At 41.6% G+C, this 20,910-nt stretch overlaps 2 protein-coding genes across 6 annotated transcripts in view; one reads left to right on the top strand and one right to left on the bottom strand.

Annotated features, from left to right (window-relative positions):
* Window positions 1-8,231, bottom strand: part of AK9 (adenylate kinase 9) — a 91,845-nt gene extending 83,614 nt beyond the window's left edge. For 2 of the 5 annotated variants that reach the window (XM_089530587.1, XM_089530591.1), the window contains exons 1-3: window positions 8,040-8,122; window positions 5,652-5,776; window positions 3,688-3,751 (exon numbers count right to left, since the gene is read on the bottom strand). In XM_089530587.1, coding sequence (XP_089386713.1) covers window positions 3,688-3,751; window positions 5,652-5,768 — 181 coding nt within the window. In that variant the 5' untranslated portion in view covers window positions 5,769-5,776; window positions 8,040-8,122. Of the gene's footprint in view, window positions 1-2,927; window positions 3,022-3,687; window positions 3,752-5,651; window positions 5,777-6,722; window positions 6,858-8,039; window positions 8,123-8,151 lie in introns of those variants that run through there. The other 3 variants (XM_089530589.1, XM_089530588.1, XM_089530590.1) reach the window with 3 other exon arrangements.
* Window positions 8,232-8,263: 32 nt separating this feature from the next.
* FIG4 (FIG4 phosphoinositide 5-phosphatase) overlaps window positions 8,264-20,910 on the top strand; it is a 93,976-nt gene continuing 81,329 nt past the window's right edge. The window contains exon 1 of the mRNA XM_089530592.1: window positions 8,264-8,420. Within this exon, the coding sequence (XP_089386718.1) occupies window positions 8,358-8,420 (63 nt within the window). The 5' untranslated portion in view covers window positions 8,264-8,357. The remainder of the gene's footprint in view (window positions 8,421-20,910) is intronic.

Raw genomic sequence — 20,910 nt, 5'->3', positions numbered from 1 at the left:
TTTGCAACTGTCTCAGCAATGATTTATGCATGATATATGAAGCAAATTTATATAATGGATCTTAAACTATTTTAAAGGGTGATTAATCAGCAATAAATGTAACACAGAATTACTGTGATGTTAATTAAAGAGATTCCAAATATACACCCCTGTTACATAATCACCCTGCAGTGTAATATAGAAATGTGCTTGTACATATCCTCACAATATGGAGGCCACGTGATCACAACATATTGAACATCATTAAGAAACCATGGATAACATGAAGTATTCTTGCAATTTAAGCTGTCCTTGCAACATAACACTTGACTATATTTGAAATCCCTTTAATAATTCTGATAATAATTATCACAAGACAGTTTATTTTTTAATATTTCAAAGTGTTCAAAGCAAGCATGACCATTACATATACACAATTTATGGGCTGTGTGATGTTGCATGTCACAAACTATGGAGACCAACTTTAAAGTCTTAGTCCACAGAAGCATATAAGATGAGCTGCAAGAGGGTATGTGCTAGAAATGTCCTGCATTTTAATTAATTTGTTTTAATTACGTTTAACACTGTGCTCATCAGCCTGTTCTATGTTTTCAACTGTACTTATTTCATTTATTAATCACATTAAGTACAATTTTTGTGGAGAAAACAGGATAGAAACCTAATACATATGCACACAAATACATACGTACTTCTTTCCCTCAATAATAAAGTGAATAAGACAAGCAGAAGACAGGAAGCATTTATTTATTAGGGTAAAATTATACCTTGCTTTAGTTATTTGTTCTTGCTGTGAACTGTTGTCAAGTAAACTTGTTTAAAATCCATTTGATAGCCACCACTATATCTTAAGGTCAGTAATTTCATAGTTGAACTGTGTGGAGGTCTGTCATTCATAGGTTTGCAATAAGTTGAAGTTGACTTGACAACAGTTAACAATGAGAACAAATAACCACACATTTGGCTAAGCAACAAAACATTTTGTCACAGATATCTTCATCATCATCATCATTTTTTAAAAATGTGGAATGCACTTATTTAAATATGCATTAAAATATATATCTTAAAACACACACTGCAGCTTTACGAGAAAGCAAATACAACTGAAATGTTCTAACAGGGCTGTGAAAAACCCACTATTAAAAAGAGAAAACAGTGTGGGAGGAAAAGGATAAACACTCCTTCCATTCCCCAGTGCTACCTCTCCCTTCATAGCAGCCAGGTGGAACTGCAAATTAGGGCTGGTTTTTTTAACTAGGTTATGTCATTTTGACCATGATTTTGACAAACAATCAGAACTGCAGTTTTAGCCACCAGAGGGCTCCCATGTTTTTCTAGTTGATGAAACCCCAAAATGTGTAAAGAAAACAATTGATAAAGCAAAGTTAACATAAGACCCTTCTTTAAGATTGAATGGAAAATCAGATTGCAGTTTGAAAATCTTAAGTCTAATTGTATAATGTGATTCTTCAGCAGAATTTCAGATAAACTATTCTTTGTCTAATAAACTGGGTAAGTGGTCAGTCCTCTCTTTACAGACTTAGCATTTTACTCAGAGTCCTGCCAGATCAGCCCTGAGTTGAGCAAGAATCCAATCACCGCCTTGCTGTGATGTACTCTCAATTCAATCTTACACATTTAAGTCAAACAACTGCTCTCAAAAGCAAGATCACCAGGAGATGAACACCTTTTTCTCTTTGGGGCATACTGGTCCCTGGGAAGATCTTAATTGAAAATAACAATAAGTGGTTAAAGTGATGAGGTTGCCCAATTACACACCAGAGAGAAAGTATGCTTCCCTTAAATCGCTTCACAAAGGCTAAAGATGCTAGAACAGGACTCCATCCGCCCCATGCTTCCTGGACTAATAAATGGATGGTAGGGGGAAGAGAAATGGGGTGAGAAAAATTGGAGCAGTAATGTATTCTTTTGTCAAAAAGCTGTTAGATGCACAATCAGTTATCCAAAGTACATTCTGCACCCAAGGATAAAGGAATGTCGATCCCTATATAAGCTTCCTAAAGGAAATAAAGAAGTAGCATTCCAACAAAATCTTTAGTAGTTAAGGACCTGGACTGGGACTTGGGACAGTAAGGGCCGAAACAGATGGCCCAGTAAAACCAGTTTCTAGCCAACTTGGGGGTGTGGTGTTTAGATACACCATGCCCCCAAGTCGCCCGGAAGCTGCGCCAGTGATTACATGCCAGCTCATTTCCCAGTGTCTTGGGGGCATGGCGTTCAGATGCCACTTGACCCAGAGCCAGCAAAAAGCCACCAGGCGAAGGGGCACTTTTCCCCCACCCCAAATAGAAATGGACTTTTCTGCTCCTATTTGGGGTGGAAATTGGTTGGATTGGGGCCTCCGGGTTGGGGGCAGGGCAGCCTCACCGGCAGCCGTGCGGAGCCCCAATCGCGGAAAAGAGGTGCCCTTGGGGCTTCATGCCCCTGGACACCACAGGAGCCAGAGCCATAGGAGAAAGGGACTGCCCAGCCCCTTTCTCCGGCATTGTTCCTGCAGCCGTTTGGTTGCTGCGGGAACAAAGCGGCTCCCAAAAGAAGCTCTGTTTCAGAGCTCCTTCCCACACCGCACCCAGGCCGCCATAAGCGGCCTGGGGTGATGCGGAGACATCATGCATGCGCCACTATGCCGGTAGTTTCACTCCAACAGCACCTGGTGGGCTGCATTGTGACGCCCATTCAGGCCTCACAGTTTAGGGGTAAACAGATATCTTTTCTCTATCCATTAAGAGGGGAGTTCTTTCTGATATTGTGGAGCTAATCTGCATGACCATGGTTTCTTAAAAGCAATTTTCTCTCCCCTCATTCTCTTGCAGCTCCCTGCTTCCTATGTACTCCAAAGGGTTTTCCAGTGTTCTGGAACAGATTGAGAGTGTGCAGAGCACTACTAGGGTAGGGTGGGGAATACCTACTTGACAAAATCTGTTCTATCATCAGAAGGAGCAAATGTATCCAATTCCAGTTTATATATTGCACACAAAGATAGGCAAGGGCGCTTCAACATCCCTGAAAATGAAAAATCATTACAAAAATCCCTTCACGATCTATTGTTTTTCACATTAGCCGACACTGGGGAGACCAAGGCGCAGTCTCACTTGGCCATGAGTGATCTTGGGCTACACTCTCTCTCACTTCCCTAAATGTTTCTTCATATTATCTATATAACACTTCATCCTCTTCTGAAAAAAGAGTGTATGGGGCAAAATAGACCAGCAGAAGGGGTGGCTTGAAGCCACCTCTTCCGAAGCTGGATTGAGGCTGCAGCAACTGCACGCTGCAGCCCCAATCTGCCTTGAAGCCACCTGAAAAAGGAGTGGCAAATAGCCATTTCGTTTTCGGGTAGCAAAAAGCTGGCTTTTCTGTCTGTGCTGTGGCTGGAAGCCAGCTTCATGACACTCCTGTGGCGTGCAGTGTGTAAACACCGCACCACTGGAGCATCATGAAGCCACCCCTCTGTAAACATCCAGGTGGCTTCTGGGTGGCTTGGGAGCAAGCAGCATGTAAATGCTGTGCTCCCAAGCCACCCAGAAGGTGGCACAAAGGGCAGTTGCCCCAATAATTATGGAAAACAGTGTAGGTAATTTTATTTACTGCATAGGGCTTTGGGATCTTAGAAATAATTCAAAAATGCAAGGAATGAAAAATATCAAATTAATACATTTTAATATTTACCATTTATGAGCGTGCACTTCCAAAACTGGGCCAATTTTTTAGCTAATGTTTTCTTTCCAACACCCTTAAATAAACAAACAAAATGATTATTTAATGTTAAAATACTCTTATGTTATTTCAGAAGTAATAAAGTACAATGGAAAGACAACAGCTAATAAAATATTGATCTTTACTCTAACAGGTGATTAGAATTTCCATTTGCACTTTCATGTTACTAGCTGTCACGACATAGACATATTAGCTCTTGTTTTTGCTCTTGTATGCACCTGCACTTTCTCTGAACTGTGCCCCTCATGTGGAAATATTTCACACTGCACTCCAGATGACTGGCAGCCCTGATTTTGGATCTGTTTTCACAAAGCTTCCTCTTGACTTAAATCCAATTAGAGTGAATATACTGAATCAATGGTAACTTGGCACATCAAAACTTGTGTAAGTTCTAATGATTCAGTGGGTCTATTCTAATTAGAGAGCCAGTATGTAGTGGTTTGTGTATTGGACTAAGACTCTGGAAGACCTAGGTTCAAATCCCCACTCAGCCACAGATGACTTTAGTCATACTCTCTTAGCCTTACAGGATGGCAATGGCAAATCCCCTCTGGACAAATCTTGATTTGAGAACCACATGGGAGGTTCACCTTAGGATCACAATAAGCTGGAAATGACCTGAAAATACCCAACAACACAAATTCTAAGTCACTATAAACTTCTTGTGAAATTCAGCAAAGAGAGTTTCAACAACAGTTTAGTCAAAGAGAACCCCAAACATCTGCAGCATATGCAGCTTTTGGCTTGCTGAATCATAGCCAATACATTTAGAACTGTGACAAAGCCCCACAAGGTCCTTTCTACAATTCTCTCTAATGAACTCCATTCACTTAGTGGGAGAAAATGCTTAGGGTTTTGAAGTATCTATGGCCTGTTATAGACTGCCAAAATAAAGCTGCTTTGGGTCTCTTTGGAGGTATGCTATTTAAATGATGCATGCATCCTAGGAATCTGGAAGCTGCACCAAAAGCTGCACTCCGGTGTTTAGGAATGGAGTGTGGCTTTGGTGCGACCTCCGGACTCTTAGGACCCATGCATCATTTAAATAGCATACCCCCAAAGAGACCTGAAGGAGCTTTATTTTGGCAATCTGTAACAGGCCTAAGCTTCAGCCAACCTAATCTTAAATTTAGGACAAAACTAAATCCCATATAAATAAGTGCAACTTGCTTTTTCGTGTAAAGTGCTTATATACAAATGTGCTTATTTGGAAGTCAGTTGTTTTAAAAGCAATGAGGCCTACTTTCAAGTAAGACTGTGATGTTTGTCTTACTCAGAATTAAATATCAATTTACATGGTACCTTCATCACTGGAACTCTGCACATGGGAATTGCTTCCTGACACGATGGCTTCATATTGCCACCACAGCATGAGATGTAGCATATTGAGTCATTGTTCTGCCTGGCATGGAGCTTGCTACAGAAATCTTTCAGTGCAGCAGTGGCATGGATAAACCAGTCTCCACAGGCTATTTTTATCTCTTCCAACATTCACACACAATGAAGATCAGCAATCAGATTTGTTATGAAAAAGGATGATATGGAATATCTGTAGCAACCTACAAAATCCATTAGCTGAAGTTTTTCTTGTGAAAAATGTGTGCTTCTGAAAAACTGGAATGTTGTTAAAAATGTAAGTCAATTAATCAGAAAGCAGTTATTAACTATGAGAAAAAGTTTGTGGTGCTAAGCTCATTAACAATGCAGTGTGTGGTTGCACAGAGGCAAGACCCCACTATGTTCAGTGGGGCTTAATTCCCCTCAAGTATGTGTGCCTATGATGAACTATTTGCACACTTGCCTAGGAGTAAACCTCACTGAGCATAACAGAACTTACTTCCAAGTAAACACAAACTGGATTGGGAATCAAACTGGATTCTCTGCAGGGATAGCATAGTCAGACTGAGCATTCTTACTGGTTTTCCAAGGATGACGAAACACGTAGGCTTAGACAGAAGAAAGTTTCGGTCTGCTTCATCTTCGTCATATATATCTACAAAAGGGTAGGGCTTTTCCTCCTGTTGAGATGCCATAATTAAACCTGTATTAGGAAGAAAAAAGTGTGACTTGGTCAGATCACCAGGACTTTGGCAGATCAGAGGTATAGTTTACTGACAAGCTCCCTTAAACCTACAAACTAACTATATTGCTAAATCACACTGACACTTAAGTAAATCCTGGCAGCCATGTTTATCAGCCCAGAGGCTGTATTGAACTACAGCAAAAAAAGGTGGAGAACCATGTTTTGAACTTCGACTCTCAGAGGACCCAGTCAATTTGGTCAGTGGTGGAAAATCTGTGGGAGCTGCAATCCAAAACCTGGGGAAAGCAAAGGTTCCCATCCTCCCCTCCAGGCCACACTGTCTTGCAAATGGTACATTTACAGTGCTATATAAATAAAGCTTAATAATGATAATAATAATAATACAAGGAATCAGGAGCCAATAAATACACATTCCAGCAGGAGTAACTATGGCTGAATCCACACTGCAGAAATAATTGAGGTTGACCCCACGTTAACTGCCCTGGCTCAGTGCTATGGAACTCTAGGATTTGTAGTTTTACGATTCTACGATTCTATGTATGATTTATAGAGCAAGCTCTAGTGCCACCACAAACTACAGATCCCAGGATTCCACAGCAAAAAGCCATGGCAGTTAAACAGGTACCAACCTGAATTATCTCTGCAGTGTGGATGCAACCTAAAAGCTGCAACATGCACTGCAGAAATAATGCAGTTTGACGCCCCCCCCCCCCAATTTTAACTGCTCTGCCTGAGTGCTATGGGACCCTGGGATTTGTAGTTTGTGGTGGCACCGAAGCTCTCTCTGACAGAGAAGGCCAAACAACAAATCCCAGGATTCCATAGCACTGAGCCAGGGCAGTTAAAGTTTAATTCCCCAGCGCGGATGCGGCCTCAGAGGGAGAGGAAAAGGAGGCAGCTGAGCCAGAGAAAGTGGCAAGGGAGGCACCCGGGGAGCACTCACTGCGCGGTGGGTCCCTCAGCCTCCCCTTGGACACAATCTGGGCTCAAAGGGGCTCTACTGAAATCACTGGGCCGCAGTGATTTGTGTCTCCTCGTAACCTAGGAGACCGAGCCCCGCCCCCGCCTCTATTGGGACCGCCCCCTTTCCCTTCAGCCAATCGGCGCGCTCGCACGCGGCCTGGCTTGTTTTGAAAAAGCGGCTCGTGTCCGTTGAAGCCGTTAAACGACCAAAACCACGCGGGGGGAGAAAGGGGCGGGGCCGAGCTCTTGGCTTTGGAGCTTCCACCTGAAGTGTTTTAAAGCGCATCTGCTACTATACACTATTAGAAAGAGCTAGTGGTTCCGAGTGTGGCACTAAGGGGCCTGATCAGACTGCCCTGGCTCAGTGCTTAGTGAAGCATGGGAACTGTAGTTTATTGTGGCACCACCCGAGCTCTCTCTGACAGAGAAGGCTAAATGTCTCAGAAAAACTACAGTTCCCATAATTCCCTAGCATTGAGCCCAGGGCAGTTAAAGTGGTCTCAAACTGGATTATTATTTTTGGCAAGCTGTTGTTCAGGCCCTATAGGGTCCAAAGCACACTGCAGAAATAATCCTGTTTGAGAACGCTTTAAACTGCCTTGACTCAATACAGTACTAGGGAATTTTGGAAATTGTAGTTTATGTTGTCTCCAGAGCTCACTCTGGCAGAGAAGGCGAAATGCCTCACAAAACTATACTTCCCAGAATCCCCTAGCACTGAGCCAGGGCAGTTAAAGCGGTCTCGAACTGGATTATTTCTGCAATGTGCGACTCTGGAGGCCAGGGATCCATTTCCCAGCCCTTCCATCATGGGAACCCACTGGGTGACCCTGGGCAAGTCACACTCTCTCAGCCTCAGAGGATGGAAATAGCAAACCCCCTCTGAAATAAATCGTGCCAAGAAAACCTTAAGGTCGGCATAAAGTTGGGAAGGACTTGGAGGCATACAACGCACACATACTGTCAAAATAATGCAGTTTAACTACGCTTTAACTGCCATGGCTCCATCCTACAGAACCCTGGGTTTTGTAGTTTTGTGAGGCACCAGCACTCTTGGAAAACTACAAATCCCAGGATTCCATAGCATAGACTTTACATTTCTAGAGGCGTTTTTAGCTTTTCTCGAATGTCCTCCATTTTATGGTGCCTCATCGTCCTCCTTGGGCCAGACTGAGTTCACAAACACCCTAAATACTGTTTAGCCTGAAGCCTGCAACCGCTCTAGGCCCCACAACAAACTCCAACTCCCAGAATTCCATAGCCTTGATCCAGGCAGAGAGTTAAAGCGCTGCCAAACCGGGTTATTTTTCCAGTGTGGATGCAGCCTTTCAACGCTGTTTTCTCTTTTGGCTGCAGGCTTCATAATAAGCGACAAGACCTTCCCCCTCTGAAAAGGAGGCGAGGCTAACCCTGTTCTATGCCTTCCCGGTGTGGGACTGCGTCATTCCCTCACCTAAAATGGCCGCCGTGGCGTCAAGGGGAGCCATGCCGCGGCCCTGCTTGTTGACGTCACTCTCCTGCGACTGCGCAGAATCTTGCGGAAGGGCCGTGTGTTGGCTCTGCTGCGGGAGCTGCTCCCTAAGTGGCCCCCTTCCCTCCCTGCCCAGGGGTCGCCATGCCCGCGGCGGCCCCCATCATCAGCTCTGTGCAGAAACTGGTGCTGTACGAGACCAGAGCTGTAAGTAGCGCCCGCCCTTCGCTCCCACGCTTTGGGCCAGCGGTCCCCAAACTGTGCCCTTTAAGGCATCTTGGACTTCAACTCCCAGGACCCCACGCTATTGGCCAACATGGCTGAGGATTCTGGGAGCTGAAGTCCAAATGCTCTTAAAGGGCACAGTTTGGAGACCACCGCTGAACCCTTTATATTATAACAGTGGTCCCCAAACTGTGCCCTTTAAGAGAGTTTGGACTTCAACTCCCAGAATCCCAGACTCTTGGCCAACATGGCTGAGGCTCCTGGGAGCTGAAGTATAAAATCTCTTAAAGGAAGTTTGGAGGGTGTGTTGCTGTTGTGTGCCTTCAGGTCATTTCGACATATGGCGAGCCTGTCATGGGGTTTTCTTGGCAAGGGTTGTCCAGAGGAGGTTTGCCATTTGTTTCCATAAAGGGCAAGTAGACAGAATATATTGTAAAGAACAACAACAACAGAAACTTCCTGGCCTTTGCATCGCACGTTTTAGTGCAAAGTGTTAAAAGACATAAACAGTGTCCAGTTCAGCAAATGTTGCAGAATGTCATGCCGCAAGCCCACTTCAAAGAGGATCCTCTGAGGCTGAGAGAGTGTGACTTGCTCAAGGTCACCCAGTGGGTTTCCATGGCTGGGATGGTCTCCAGAGTCATAGTCCAACACTCAAACCATGCTGGCTCTATTTTTTACTTATGGCGACCCTAAGATAGTGGGGAATTGCGCTATCTTGGGGCTTTCTTGGCAATATTTGTTCAGAGGAGGTTTGCTGTTGCTGTCCCCTGAGGCTGAGAGAGTGTGACTTCCCCAAGTCTCCCAGTGGGTTTCATGGCCAAACTGAGAATCAAACCCTGGTTTTTAGAGTCATAGTCCAACACTCTAACCACTATGCCATGATGGCCAGTGACTGAGAAGCAGTATTTAGGAAAGGCACCCACTAGTGCCCACTGAATATCTCATCAGCCCTCTGAACACACTGTGTGTGTCTGCAGAGAGCCCCCCCCCCCCAATATTCAGTGAGGCTTACTTCTATGCTGTGTCCACACTGCAGAAACAATCCAGTTTGACACTGCTTTAATTGCCATGGCTCCATGCTGTGGAATGCTGGGATTTTTGGGATTGTGAGTGATTTAGTCTTCTCTGTTTAAGAGCGCTGGTGCTACAACAAACTACAAATCCCAGGATTCCATAGCATGAAGCCATGGCAGGTGAAGGGGTGTCAAACTGGATTAATTCTGTGGTGTGGCAGCAGTTGCTGAGGCTTATTTAGGGTGATGTCCTGCAGAATCGGGTGTGATTTGTAAAAGTGGGACTTTTATTGTCACATCCTTCAGTTTTACTGTCACATCCGAAGGTTTTGGAGGGTGTTCACAAATTTGGGCCACTGTGGCTTATAACTTTATTTATCATAGGTTATGGCAAGGGCTGAGGACCATGTGACTCTAGATGCTGTTGACTGTAGCTCTCATCAGCCCTTGCTTCACTAGGCCAGGGCAAGGTATAATGGGGGATTGCAGTCCAAGAATATCTGGAGGGTCACATTCCCCAGCCATGATTTCAGCCTAATAGCTGTCACAACCCATGTTTGGGAAAGACTGAGCTAAGCTTTACTTATTTTTATTAATTTATATCATTACTTTCTTGTGGCACAGGACCTAGGACAACTTACTAGCAAAATGAAATAGAGGACAGCCAAAACTTATTAATGCAAAGGTTAAAACACCCAAATACACAATTTCATCAAAAGCAATAAAATTAAAACAGTTTAAAACAAATTTTAAAAATAGTGAAAGGCCACAGTAGATCAAGAGCCAAAGATCTGCCTAAATAAAAAGGTCTTTGCTGGATTGAACCTCCCATAGTCCAAAACATACTGCAGAAATAATCCAGTCTGAGACTGCTTTAACTGCTCTGGCTCAGTGCTAGGGAATTCTGGGAACTGTGACATCAGGGTTCTCTGACAGAGAAGGCTAAATGTCTCACAAAGCGACAGTTCCCAGAATTCCCTATCATTGAGCCAGGGCAGTTAAAGCGGTGTCAAACTAGAATATATTTTGCAGTGTGTTTTGGACCCATGAGAGGGAACTCCATAAGCTGGTAGCAGCTACTGAAAATACTCACTCTCACTTGTCCTCACCAAAGGTTTCTGCTTTAAGGTACTTAGAATCATAGACTTGTTTCATCATGTTTTCTTTCCTCAGGTGGTCAGACATATTGAACCACAAAGTTGGCACTGAGCAATAGTATCACAACCAACATGTTAAGGGGGTGTGTGTGGCTTGTATTTGCTAGCAATAAAATATGGTATTTTGTACTCTGGGAAGCTGTCCACGATAGTTCAATGGAGGCTCCAGATTAAAAAGCAGTGTACCTCCTCTGAACAAATCGTGCCAAGAAACCCCTGTATTAAATTTGCCTTTGAGTCATCATACGTCAGAAATGACTTGAAGACACACAACAACAATACATCTGAATACCAGTCATTTAAGATTAAAGTGAATGGTGGTGATTTCATGTGTTATGTGCAGACTGCTTAGAAGCATCAATTTTGGCACTGTTAGAAACAGGTTGCTTGACTTGAATGGACCCTTGATCTGATCTAGCCAGACTCATATGCCCCTGTGTATTCTTCCTCTCCTAAAGAAGGATGACAAAAATCCATGGAACAACTGAGGGCGTGTTTCTATCAGATGACTTTCTCAATGACAATTGTCCTGTTTGTTACACATCTTGGGTGCAGCTATTGACAAGTGTTCCACTTCTGTTGGCAGGAGAGTGAGTCCCACATAAAATACACTAGATGGGCACGCTACTTTCTAGGATGCAGAATTGCTCCAGTGTTTGAGAATCTAATCGTGAATATGTCCGCAAACCTTTCAAGCCACTTTGCAGGCTGGGGTGCTTACTCACAAGAAATCGTAGAATAACATTTGGTATAAATACTGTGCTTGTGAGGAGCAGCAGAAGAATGATCTGAGAACAGGAGAAATACCCTGTCCCTTTTGCTGAAGAATATTGTTGTGAGATAAACAAATACATATTTATTGTGGAAAAGCAAGATTGGGTGGGAAGGATACTTTAGATATTTTGAATTATTTAATGCTTAATCAATGTGGTGTTTGAAGAATGATCCTTCTGGTTTCTTATGAAAGATTTAGGTAAAGTAAAATAGACACCACTCTCCATATCTTTCTGTTTTCTTTGGGTACTGACTTTGAAGTACATTCGGCCCTCGATATCTGTGGGGAATCTGTTCTGGACACACACACACACACACACACCCCGTGGATACCAAAATAAGTGGATGTTTATGTTCTGTTGTCTCCAGTGGCAGTGTGTGCACATGGCTGCACTGCCATTAGGGACAATGGGATTCATTGTCTCTAATGGCAGTGCGGCTGTGTGCATGGACCGCCACTGGGGACAATGGGGGCTGTCTCAAATGGTGGTGCAGCCATGTGCATGCGATATTGTGGACAATGTGGGTTTGCAGTCCACGAATGCTTGAATCCATGGATGGCAAGTCCGTGGATACCAAGGGCCAACTGTACACATTTTCTAGGCTTGTGCAACTAAATTTTCAGTCTTGTCTATTTGCTGGATTAAATATGCATACTGTTACGTAACTTTAACTGACTGTAAATTAGAAAATTCTGTGTTCTGTAGCTGTAGACCCCAAATGTAAGGATCTGTAGATTCTAATAAGATACTAAGCAAATTCAGTGTAGTTTTGTCTAAGTACAGGTGTTATAGAAGTTTTATTGAATGTCAGAAGTCAATTCAAAACTCATTTTTCTTCAGATGAATGGAAATTAGTCGGCCCCAAATCTTGTTGCTTTTGTACTACAGTGGATATGAATCATACATTCTGCTTCAGTGAAAACCATCTAAGGACAGTGTGGGTAAAATAGCATTTGGGTGCATTTTACTTCTCCAATCAGTAGACTTTTCTCATCTCTTTCTACAGGACTTACTCCATTTTAGAAAATCTCCCTGTTGCTTAGCAAAGGGCAACTTAAAAAAGTTGACCTATGCACTTCTGCTTTCCCTCTTACACTTTATTGAAAAACCAGGATGACTTTGGGTCAAACATCTGTTTGTACATGTTTTTACCCACAGATGTCTGTTGAAAGTGATCAGTTATTTTGGCTTTCTTTTCATTTTGTAATCTGAAGCTTTGTAAAGTAGCATAGATTGAATCTAGGATATATTAAGTTTATTTAGTGATAGGTTATGTTGGAGATAAAATATACTGTAGTTAAGGGGCAAACATCTGCTTATCTGGGATGACTGCCAGTCCAGCTATGGGTAATAGTATACGTAAAAGTTAGAAACCGTCACCTGAAGACTTCTGATAATTGTGTGGCTCTCCAGTTGTGTTCAGCTTCAACTCTCACATCAGTGGCTATATTGGCAATGAATGCTGGGAATTGCAGTTCAGTGATATCTGGGAGGTTGCACAGCTAGATAATGTATATGTGTTCATGTGTCTGTATCATTATGAAGATTTGTAGAAATACACAAATCTGCCCCCTCCCCCCAAAAAAACAGCACAACAAGGAAGACTGATTGTGCTAAATACTTGTGGATATTTTCCTTTGTAGGTTGAGGCAGGCAGGCAGAGTTGAATATTGAAATTTTATGTTGAAATATAGTCACATTATTGTACAAGGAGGGAACAGGTTCCTTCAGCCCATTTTTACTCCTGTCTAAATGTCTGGCAAGATACATCACTGTGCAGCCTTGTCTTTTGTCTTCCAAAAGTACCCCCCCCCCCCGGACTTTTCTACATTTTGTTGTCTTACAACTTGGAATTGAAATAGTTTTACCTGGAATTGTTACTCCTTGGTGTATACAAGATAATCATCACTGTGAAGGTGCAAAATATTTGTGCTATAACTGCATAGTTTTCTGTGGGTTTTTCGGTCTATGTGGCCATGTTCTAGAAGAGTTTCTTCCTGACGTTTTGCCAGCATCTGTGGCTGGCATCTTCAGAGGATGCTGGCATAGAAGAGAGAGGGGTATATATACTGTTTGTTGAGAGGAAGTGATTTGCATGTTAATCTGTGTATTGTTCTGTTGTTGATTTATAATGAAGAAACTTCGTAAATCCAATAACATAGCATATGATCTCTTTGGTTATATTTATAGCATTTGACTATGGGAAAGGTTTTCTCCGCAGTCCTGTATTTTCATAGTCAGCCCACCTTTTACTCAGTGCATTTGACAGATTATCAATAGCTGAACAAGTTGAATTAAAATGCTTTTATTTTAAATTTAAATTTTAGCTGGATATTTTAAAATAAGAGGTAGTTGATATGTTTTGAACAAAACTATCTGTAAAAATGATTATATATAAGGAATGAACTGTGAGCTAGCTTTTTAAAGTGCTTCTCTGAATAGACTCTGTTTTTGAGGGTTGTTTCAAAAACTTGGTTTGAGGGTTGCCTGCCTTAGAGGTCAGACACAAATTGTCTGCAATCCTCCGCAGGTTTAAGCCTGTGTTTGTAGAGCTTGCTTTCCTCATCTTTTTTTCCTTCGGCCCAAAACATAATGCAGAAATAATCCAGTTTGAGATTGCTTTAACTGCCCTGGCTCAGTTGTAGGGAATCCTGGGAATTGTAGTTTATTATGACACCAGAACTCTGACAGAGAAGGCTAAATATCTCACAAAACAAGAAATCCCAGCATTCCACAGCATGGAGCCATGGCCGTGAAAGTGGTCTCAAACTGGATTACTACTGCAGTGTGCTTTGGACCATTGTTCCTCTTTCCTTGGCTTTTAAAAAGTACTCTTAAATGTTTCTTTTTGACAGTTTTTTATGGAGCCCATTAATGGTTGTTCCAGTCTTTTAAAAATTATACTTTCTCTACTTATCTTTCTGAAAACATCATGTAATATACCTTTATGTGGTTCTTGATGCATGTAATGTTATGCAGTGTGCTTAGCACTAAGTGCTGCATTTTACTGTATGTTGTAAAATAACATGAACACTTTGCAAACATAATTGTTAGAGAGAGCCAGAAAGGTGGCGAGGATGATCAGTTCCTTCTCACTTGCTGAAATCTATTTTAATATAGTAACAATTTAATTCTGTTTTAATGTATCACTTTTCTATGTTTTTAATTGTATTGTTCTTTTAATGTTGTGAGCTGCTCTGGGTCTCAGTTCTGAGAAAAGTGCGGGAAATGATGATGATGATGATGATGATGATGATGATGATGATGATGATGATGATGCCAGGCAGCTTGTAGGAGATGGTATCTGGGTTAGAAATCCAATTTATTTTTTCAAAGGCCTGTTACAGACTGCCAAAATAAAGCTGCTTCGGGTCTCTTTGGAGATATGCTATTTAAATGATGCATACATCCTAAGAATCCGGAAGCTGCACCAAAGCTGCACTCCGGTGCTTAGGAATAGAGTGTGGCTTTGGCGCGACCTACGGACTCTTAGGACCCATGCATCATTTAAATAGCATACCTCCAAAGAGACCCCAAGCAGCTTTATTTTGGCAGTCTGTAACAGGCCAAAGTGAACAACCACCCACCTGAAGCCCATGTGGCTTCCCACTCCTGTTTCTTTTATCTGAAAGAATGAGGGTTCTTTGCCATTTGTTAGCTAACCTGTATTGATCTGAGGTTACTTCTAGACACTTTCTGAGTACCTAGGCTTCCAGTTTGTGAACAATGGTATTGATTAGCATCAACATTCTCCTTAAATAATATTTAGTATTGGAATTTCAGGTTATTTACTATGGGAGAATGTGCAGGCAATTTGGTATCCTTTAGGTTGTTTTATTGGTATAATCAATTAATCAAATACATTTCCATTCCCTCAGGGAGGAACATAGACTTTTCAGTCTAGGCACATTTTTATATATTGTCATTTCATGTAAGGAATCAAACCTCTTATTGTGGGCCCTTGGTATTCTCTGGGGTTTGGTTCCAGGACCCCCATGGATACCAAAATCCATGGATACTCAAGTCCTATTGATGCAGTTAAATGGTGTTTCTAATATAAAATGATGAACAGCTCAAAATGTATCCCTTTTTTGGATCTTTTTTTAAAAAAAATTAATCACTGGTTGGTTGAATTTGTGGAAGCTGACTCTGTGAATATAGAGGACTGGCTGTACATCTCACTGAAACACTATATTCATTTTGACAAACATCACAAAGAGGCAGCCATGTAGATTTAATGTTGGTAAGGAATTGTGTGTGTGTGTGTGTGTGTGTAAAATTATAGTATGAGGAATTCTCTGTATCATCTGTCATACTTCTAATAAGGCTGTATGGATAAATCTATACTTTTCCACAGGCAACTCACAACGCAGGAATCAGTTATCTCTTTTTCCTGGCAGGCATTATTCTACATTACAGTATCTATTAGTCTAACTATCATCAGCATTACCAAGAATGGTACTTATCAAAGTCAAAGACCTGCCCTGAACAGAGGGATCTTCTCTCTGTTTATAGAGCTCACACCAAGGTTGTTTACACTTTCTATTCAATGGCAATACTGCCAGGATCTCAGGAGATACAATATCATTACCAATCATATAAGATTTTAATTGATCTCTTGTCTTTAGCTAATTAGACAAGAGAAGTCTGCTTGTTTATGATAATCCACCATCTAACTGAAAATGAGATTTTATTAGTTGTTTGTACAAGGCCACTATTCATCCAGTCATGGAAAACTTTTAACTGGTCTTTGAGAGTCCACCAGTCAGATATATATCTGACATTCTGTTTAATCAGATATATTGCTGACACCCTGTACTTGGGATCTCATAACTGTTGCAATTGGGATCACATAATTGCTGGGGATTCATGTTTAGAGTTATTAATGACTGAACATGATCTCCAAAACTTTCCTTTCCAGCCTGGCAGTGCACTGACCAAAATTTTTTTGAGATGCTGGAGATTGGAGTAATGGGAAATGACATCTGCAGTGCTCTCCTGGTCACGATAGTAGGCTGAGCTGATTTGGTTGCCACGTTTGATGCTGGAAATACACATATAGTGGTCCCTCCACATTCACTGGGATTAAGGGTGAAGGACCCCCCATGAATCTGGAAAAACCACAAATAAAAAACAAACACCACTATTCTTTTTACCTAAGAGAACTCCTCTCTAGGAGTCTCCAGGTCCCCCAATACACCTCTATAGTCAACATCTGCCAGAAGTTGATCATAGAATCATGCTGGAGGACCTACAAATGCCCAGACAAGTGTTTTCTCTAGGAATATCTAGGTGCTCCAGCACAATTCTCTGGTCACCTTCAAGCAGAATTGTGCTGGAGGAGTTAGAGATTCCTAGATGATCAAAGCCACAAAAAGTCAACACTACAAATGTGGAGTGCTGACTGTGTAGTGTACAGAGTACAACCTATAGAGTAGGAAATATAGAGCATAAGATATAATGCAGAAAGCTATATGTATTAGTGTGTGTGTATGTGTGTATTATTGGGAACAAAGAGGCTAATTCCAGGCAAAACACTTAGTCAAATACGAACAAAGAGATGACAGTGCCCACATTTCAATAAATATTGAATTATCAGCAGATTTTACTCTTAATTAATTTCCTAGCAAGTGCATGGCTGATACATTTAGGCTGCTAAAGACTCCAGCTGGACCAGGAGTGATGTCCTATCTAAGATCTCTGTTTTGATTGGCTTTATTATTTTATTTATATTTGTGTTGATTGGATTGCCTCAATGAGACAGCATCAGTGCTTGGATTAGATAGGACAGTTCATAGAGTAGGCAGAGAATAAAAGAAGTCAAGAAGATAATTGGCAATATAGTCTCCAAGCCACACTGTTCTTGATTACTGACAAACTGCCCAGACATGCTGATAAATTCTACTGGTAAGAGAAAGAGTCAGTCTATGCTAAAATAGATATAATTCCCATTATGGGTGTAATGGATGCCTCTTAAAGATATTTATAGCTGTGCAATGGATGTTGTTAGTTTTAACAATACCCAAGGATCAGTATGGAAAGGGATCTGTAGCATCTTTGTGACTAAGGGAAAGAAAGAAGCTGGTAGCATGGGCTTTGTAGACTTGAGCCTACTTCCTCAGATACATGTTTGGAGCAGAGAATCCAGAGACAAACCTGTATAAGACATTTGTGTATGACAATGTCAATTCAAATTCAGATCCTTGTGCATATGCAGATGAAGTGGCAAGTTCAATTTTTACGATGGTCCTGTTGCAGGAGGAAGACTGTTGCATTATGCCAAGGAGAGGAGATAACCATATGAATGAGTACTGGAATGTAGTGTAGGATCCAAAACACACTGCAGAAATAATCCAATACGAGACCACTTTAACTGACCTGGCTCAGTGCTAGGGAATCCTGGGAATTGTAGTTTATTGTGGCACCAGAGTTCTCTGACAGAGAAGGCGAAATGTCTCCCAAAACTACAGTTCCCAGAATTTCCTAGCATTGACCCAGGGCAGTTAAAGCAGGTTCAAACTGGATTATTTCTGCAGTATGTTTTGGACCTAGGAAAGAGACAAGGGGGCATGGTGAACTGGTCAAGGATGCTCTCATGAGGATGAGTGTGAGATAGTGTTGAAATGCGTGTAGTGTGCCTTGAAACCATTATCTCTGTTCAGTCCATTCCTGATGGACTGTAGTCTGTGGATACATTCCAATTCTTCTATTTCTCTTTCCAATCTTCCTTTGTAGTTTTTTTGTTTGTTCAAGAACCCTGTTCAAGGAGCATTCCATCTCAGACCTTAGAACAGCAGTCTTTGAGTTTCAGGTTGCTCGGCCCAACTGTAAATGCACTTTTCCTTCTGTTATTCCAGAACCATTAATTCATATTTAGTATGAGATTTTACCTCTATCTGTTTTCATTGTATTTTATTTCATTTTTATACTGCCTTTCTCCCAGAAAGAGACCCAAGGAGACCTACGAGATAAAAACATTTTACAATGAGAATGTAAAAACAATTCCTTGTGATTGGGCGGGCTATAAATAAATATCATCATTAAAACAGTACAAAGTTAACATCAAAACATACAAAAGTTAAAAACACAACTAAACACACACTCCCTGTAAAAGCCACCCTATCATTATTTTAAAAAGTCTGTCTGAATAAAAAAAGTTTTGCTTGCCAGTGAAAGTCCAGCAGGGAGAGGGCCAGCCTAGCCTCCCATGGAAGGGAGTTCAAGAGGATGGGAGCAGCCATCGAGAAGACACTCTCTCGTGTCCTCACCAAGAAAGCCTGTGATAATGGTGAGACCCAGAGAAAGCCTTCTCCTGAAAATCTTAGGCTTTGGCAAGTTCGTATGGGGAGATATGGTCTCTCAAATATTCTGGACCTAAGCTGTGTAGGTCTTTATGTAGGTCTTATGACCAGCACTTTGAATAGTGCTTGAAAATGAAACAATAGCCAGTGAAGCTGTTTCAACAAGTGAATTATATGCTCCTTATCACTGAGCCTGGTCAGCATTCTAGCTGTGACATTTTGAACCCTGTGAAGTTTCTGAACAGTTTCCAAAGGCAGCTCCACGTAGAGTGTGTTATAGTAGTCCAAATGGGATGTAATCAAGGGATGTGTCACCACAGTCAAATCTGATGTCTCAAGGAATGGGCGCTGTTGATTCATTACCACTGAGAGGTCCATCTGGACTAACAGGGACACACTGCCCCTGTTCAGCTCCCTGCATAGGTCATCCACCAAGGCAACTAAAGCTGTCTCCACCCCATAGCTAGGTTTGAAGCCAGATTGAAATGGATCTAGATAATCCATATCATCCAGAAAGCCCTGGAGTTGGGAGGCCACCACTCACTCCAGAACCTTGCCCAAAAATGGGATATTAGGGACTGGCTGCAGGGACGTAGCCAAGGGGGGATCTGTGGGGTCCACCCCTCCTTCCGTTAGATACAATGAATAGTGTGTGCCGCTGTGCCGCCGCATCCAAGCCCCATTATAATGGTGGCACTTAGTCTGGAACCCCCCCCCCCCCTTTCCCAAAATTCTGGCTGCGTCCCTGGCTGATAGTTATTCAGAGTGGTGGGATCCTGGAAATAGGAAATACAACAAATTATACAAACCATGAGTATGTTTTTCTATCCAAAGAGGTTTCTGCCTTTTGTATTAGAGGTACCATAAATACCTTGTAATATTAGGATATTAATTTTACAAGACAAAAGTGCCGAAGTGAAGCATAGATTTCTTTCCTTTATATTTATTTCAGCTGCTTTTCTTGCTTTAGGGATTATCTGATGGTAGATTTAATGTACACCATCGAATCTTTTAAGTCTCTTTTCACGAGTGCTTAGTTTCCTGTGAGAAACCTTTCCATTTCAATCAATTCAAGTTGTTGCTTTATGTAACCTTTGATCAAACGAACAAACAAAATCCCATTTTAGAACAAGGAGTCAATTTTAAATAATCACACTGTCAGGGAAAGTTCTATCTCAAGTATATTTCAGATGACACAGGGACAATTTGTAATTCTGAGACAAGTATAGTGCTGGTTAATCCAAAACAATTTATAAGCCAGCTCAAACCAGAACTTGGTAGTTACTTTTTGGACTACAGCTCCCCATGTACCTCAGTGCCTATATTGTTGGGTAATGTGGTATAGTCACAAAAACATTTCTGAGCTCTGGTTCAGATGCACAACTTTGCTGACCAGTTCACAACAGTATTGTCGAGTACCTTTGTGTTTCCAGTGAAGATGTTTGCAAAGAGCTCCTCTTGACCGTCCATTGTATCTAGACTATGTTCTTGGAGTGCTCAATGTGATCAACTGAGTAGATTGTTTGTAGGCAATTAGAAATAGTGAGGTTTTTCCTTTAAATTTAGTAGAATGGATAGGGCAATTGTATTTTTCTCTCTCTTCATAGCTAACAGAATTGATATGCTGCTTTTTATTGTGGCAGTAGTTGAGAGTAATCATAAATGAAAGTGCTTAGATGCATGCTTTAAGTAAATTGCTTCCTTAGAGCTACCATTTTCTTTTCCCATCATAACTGCTCAATATTTTTGTAGACAACAGTATAACTGTAAAATGGGGTAATAGCTCTACCCTTCTGTGTGTATGTGTGGTGCTCCTGAGTGCAAAAAAAAAAAAAAAAAAAAAAAAAAAAAAAAAAAAAGAAAGAAAGAAAGAAAAAGGCCCCAGATCATTGGATGCTGCCTGTCTCTCTTCTAGGGCCATCCCTATAACCCTGCTATGCACTTTCAGTCAGCTGCAATTAGAACGTGTTATAGGGGCTGTATACACTGTATAGATTAGGTGAACCTATAATGCCCCAGGTTGAGTTGGACTCAGATTCCCATAATCTCTGCAGATCGTCCATGTTGTTGTGCTGTTGGTGGTGGTGGTGTGCCTTCAAATCATTTCCAACTTATGGTGACCTTAAGGTGACCCTATCATGGGGAATGACCATCCTGACAGGGGAGATTGGGAGTTGGAGTTCAACAATATTGGAAGTGGAGCATATTCTTCAACTCTGAAA

Source organism: Sceloporus occidentalis, unplaced genomic scaffold, assembly GCF_023333645.1.
Source record: "Sceloporus occidentalis isolate IW3139 unplaced genomic scaffold, rSceOcc1.0.p SCAF_6, whole genome shotgun sequence".
NCBI lineage: Eukaryota > Metazoa > Chordata > Lepidosauria > Squamata > Phrynosomatidae > Sceloporus > Sceloporus occidentalis.
This window is presented reverse-complemented; position numbering and strand designations above follow the sequence as displayed.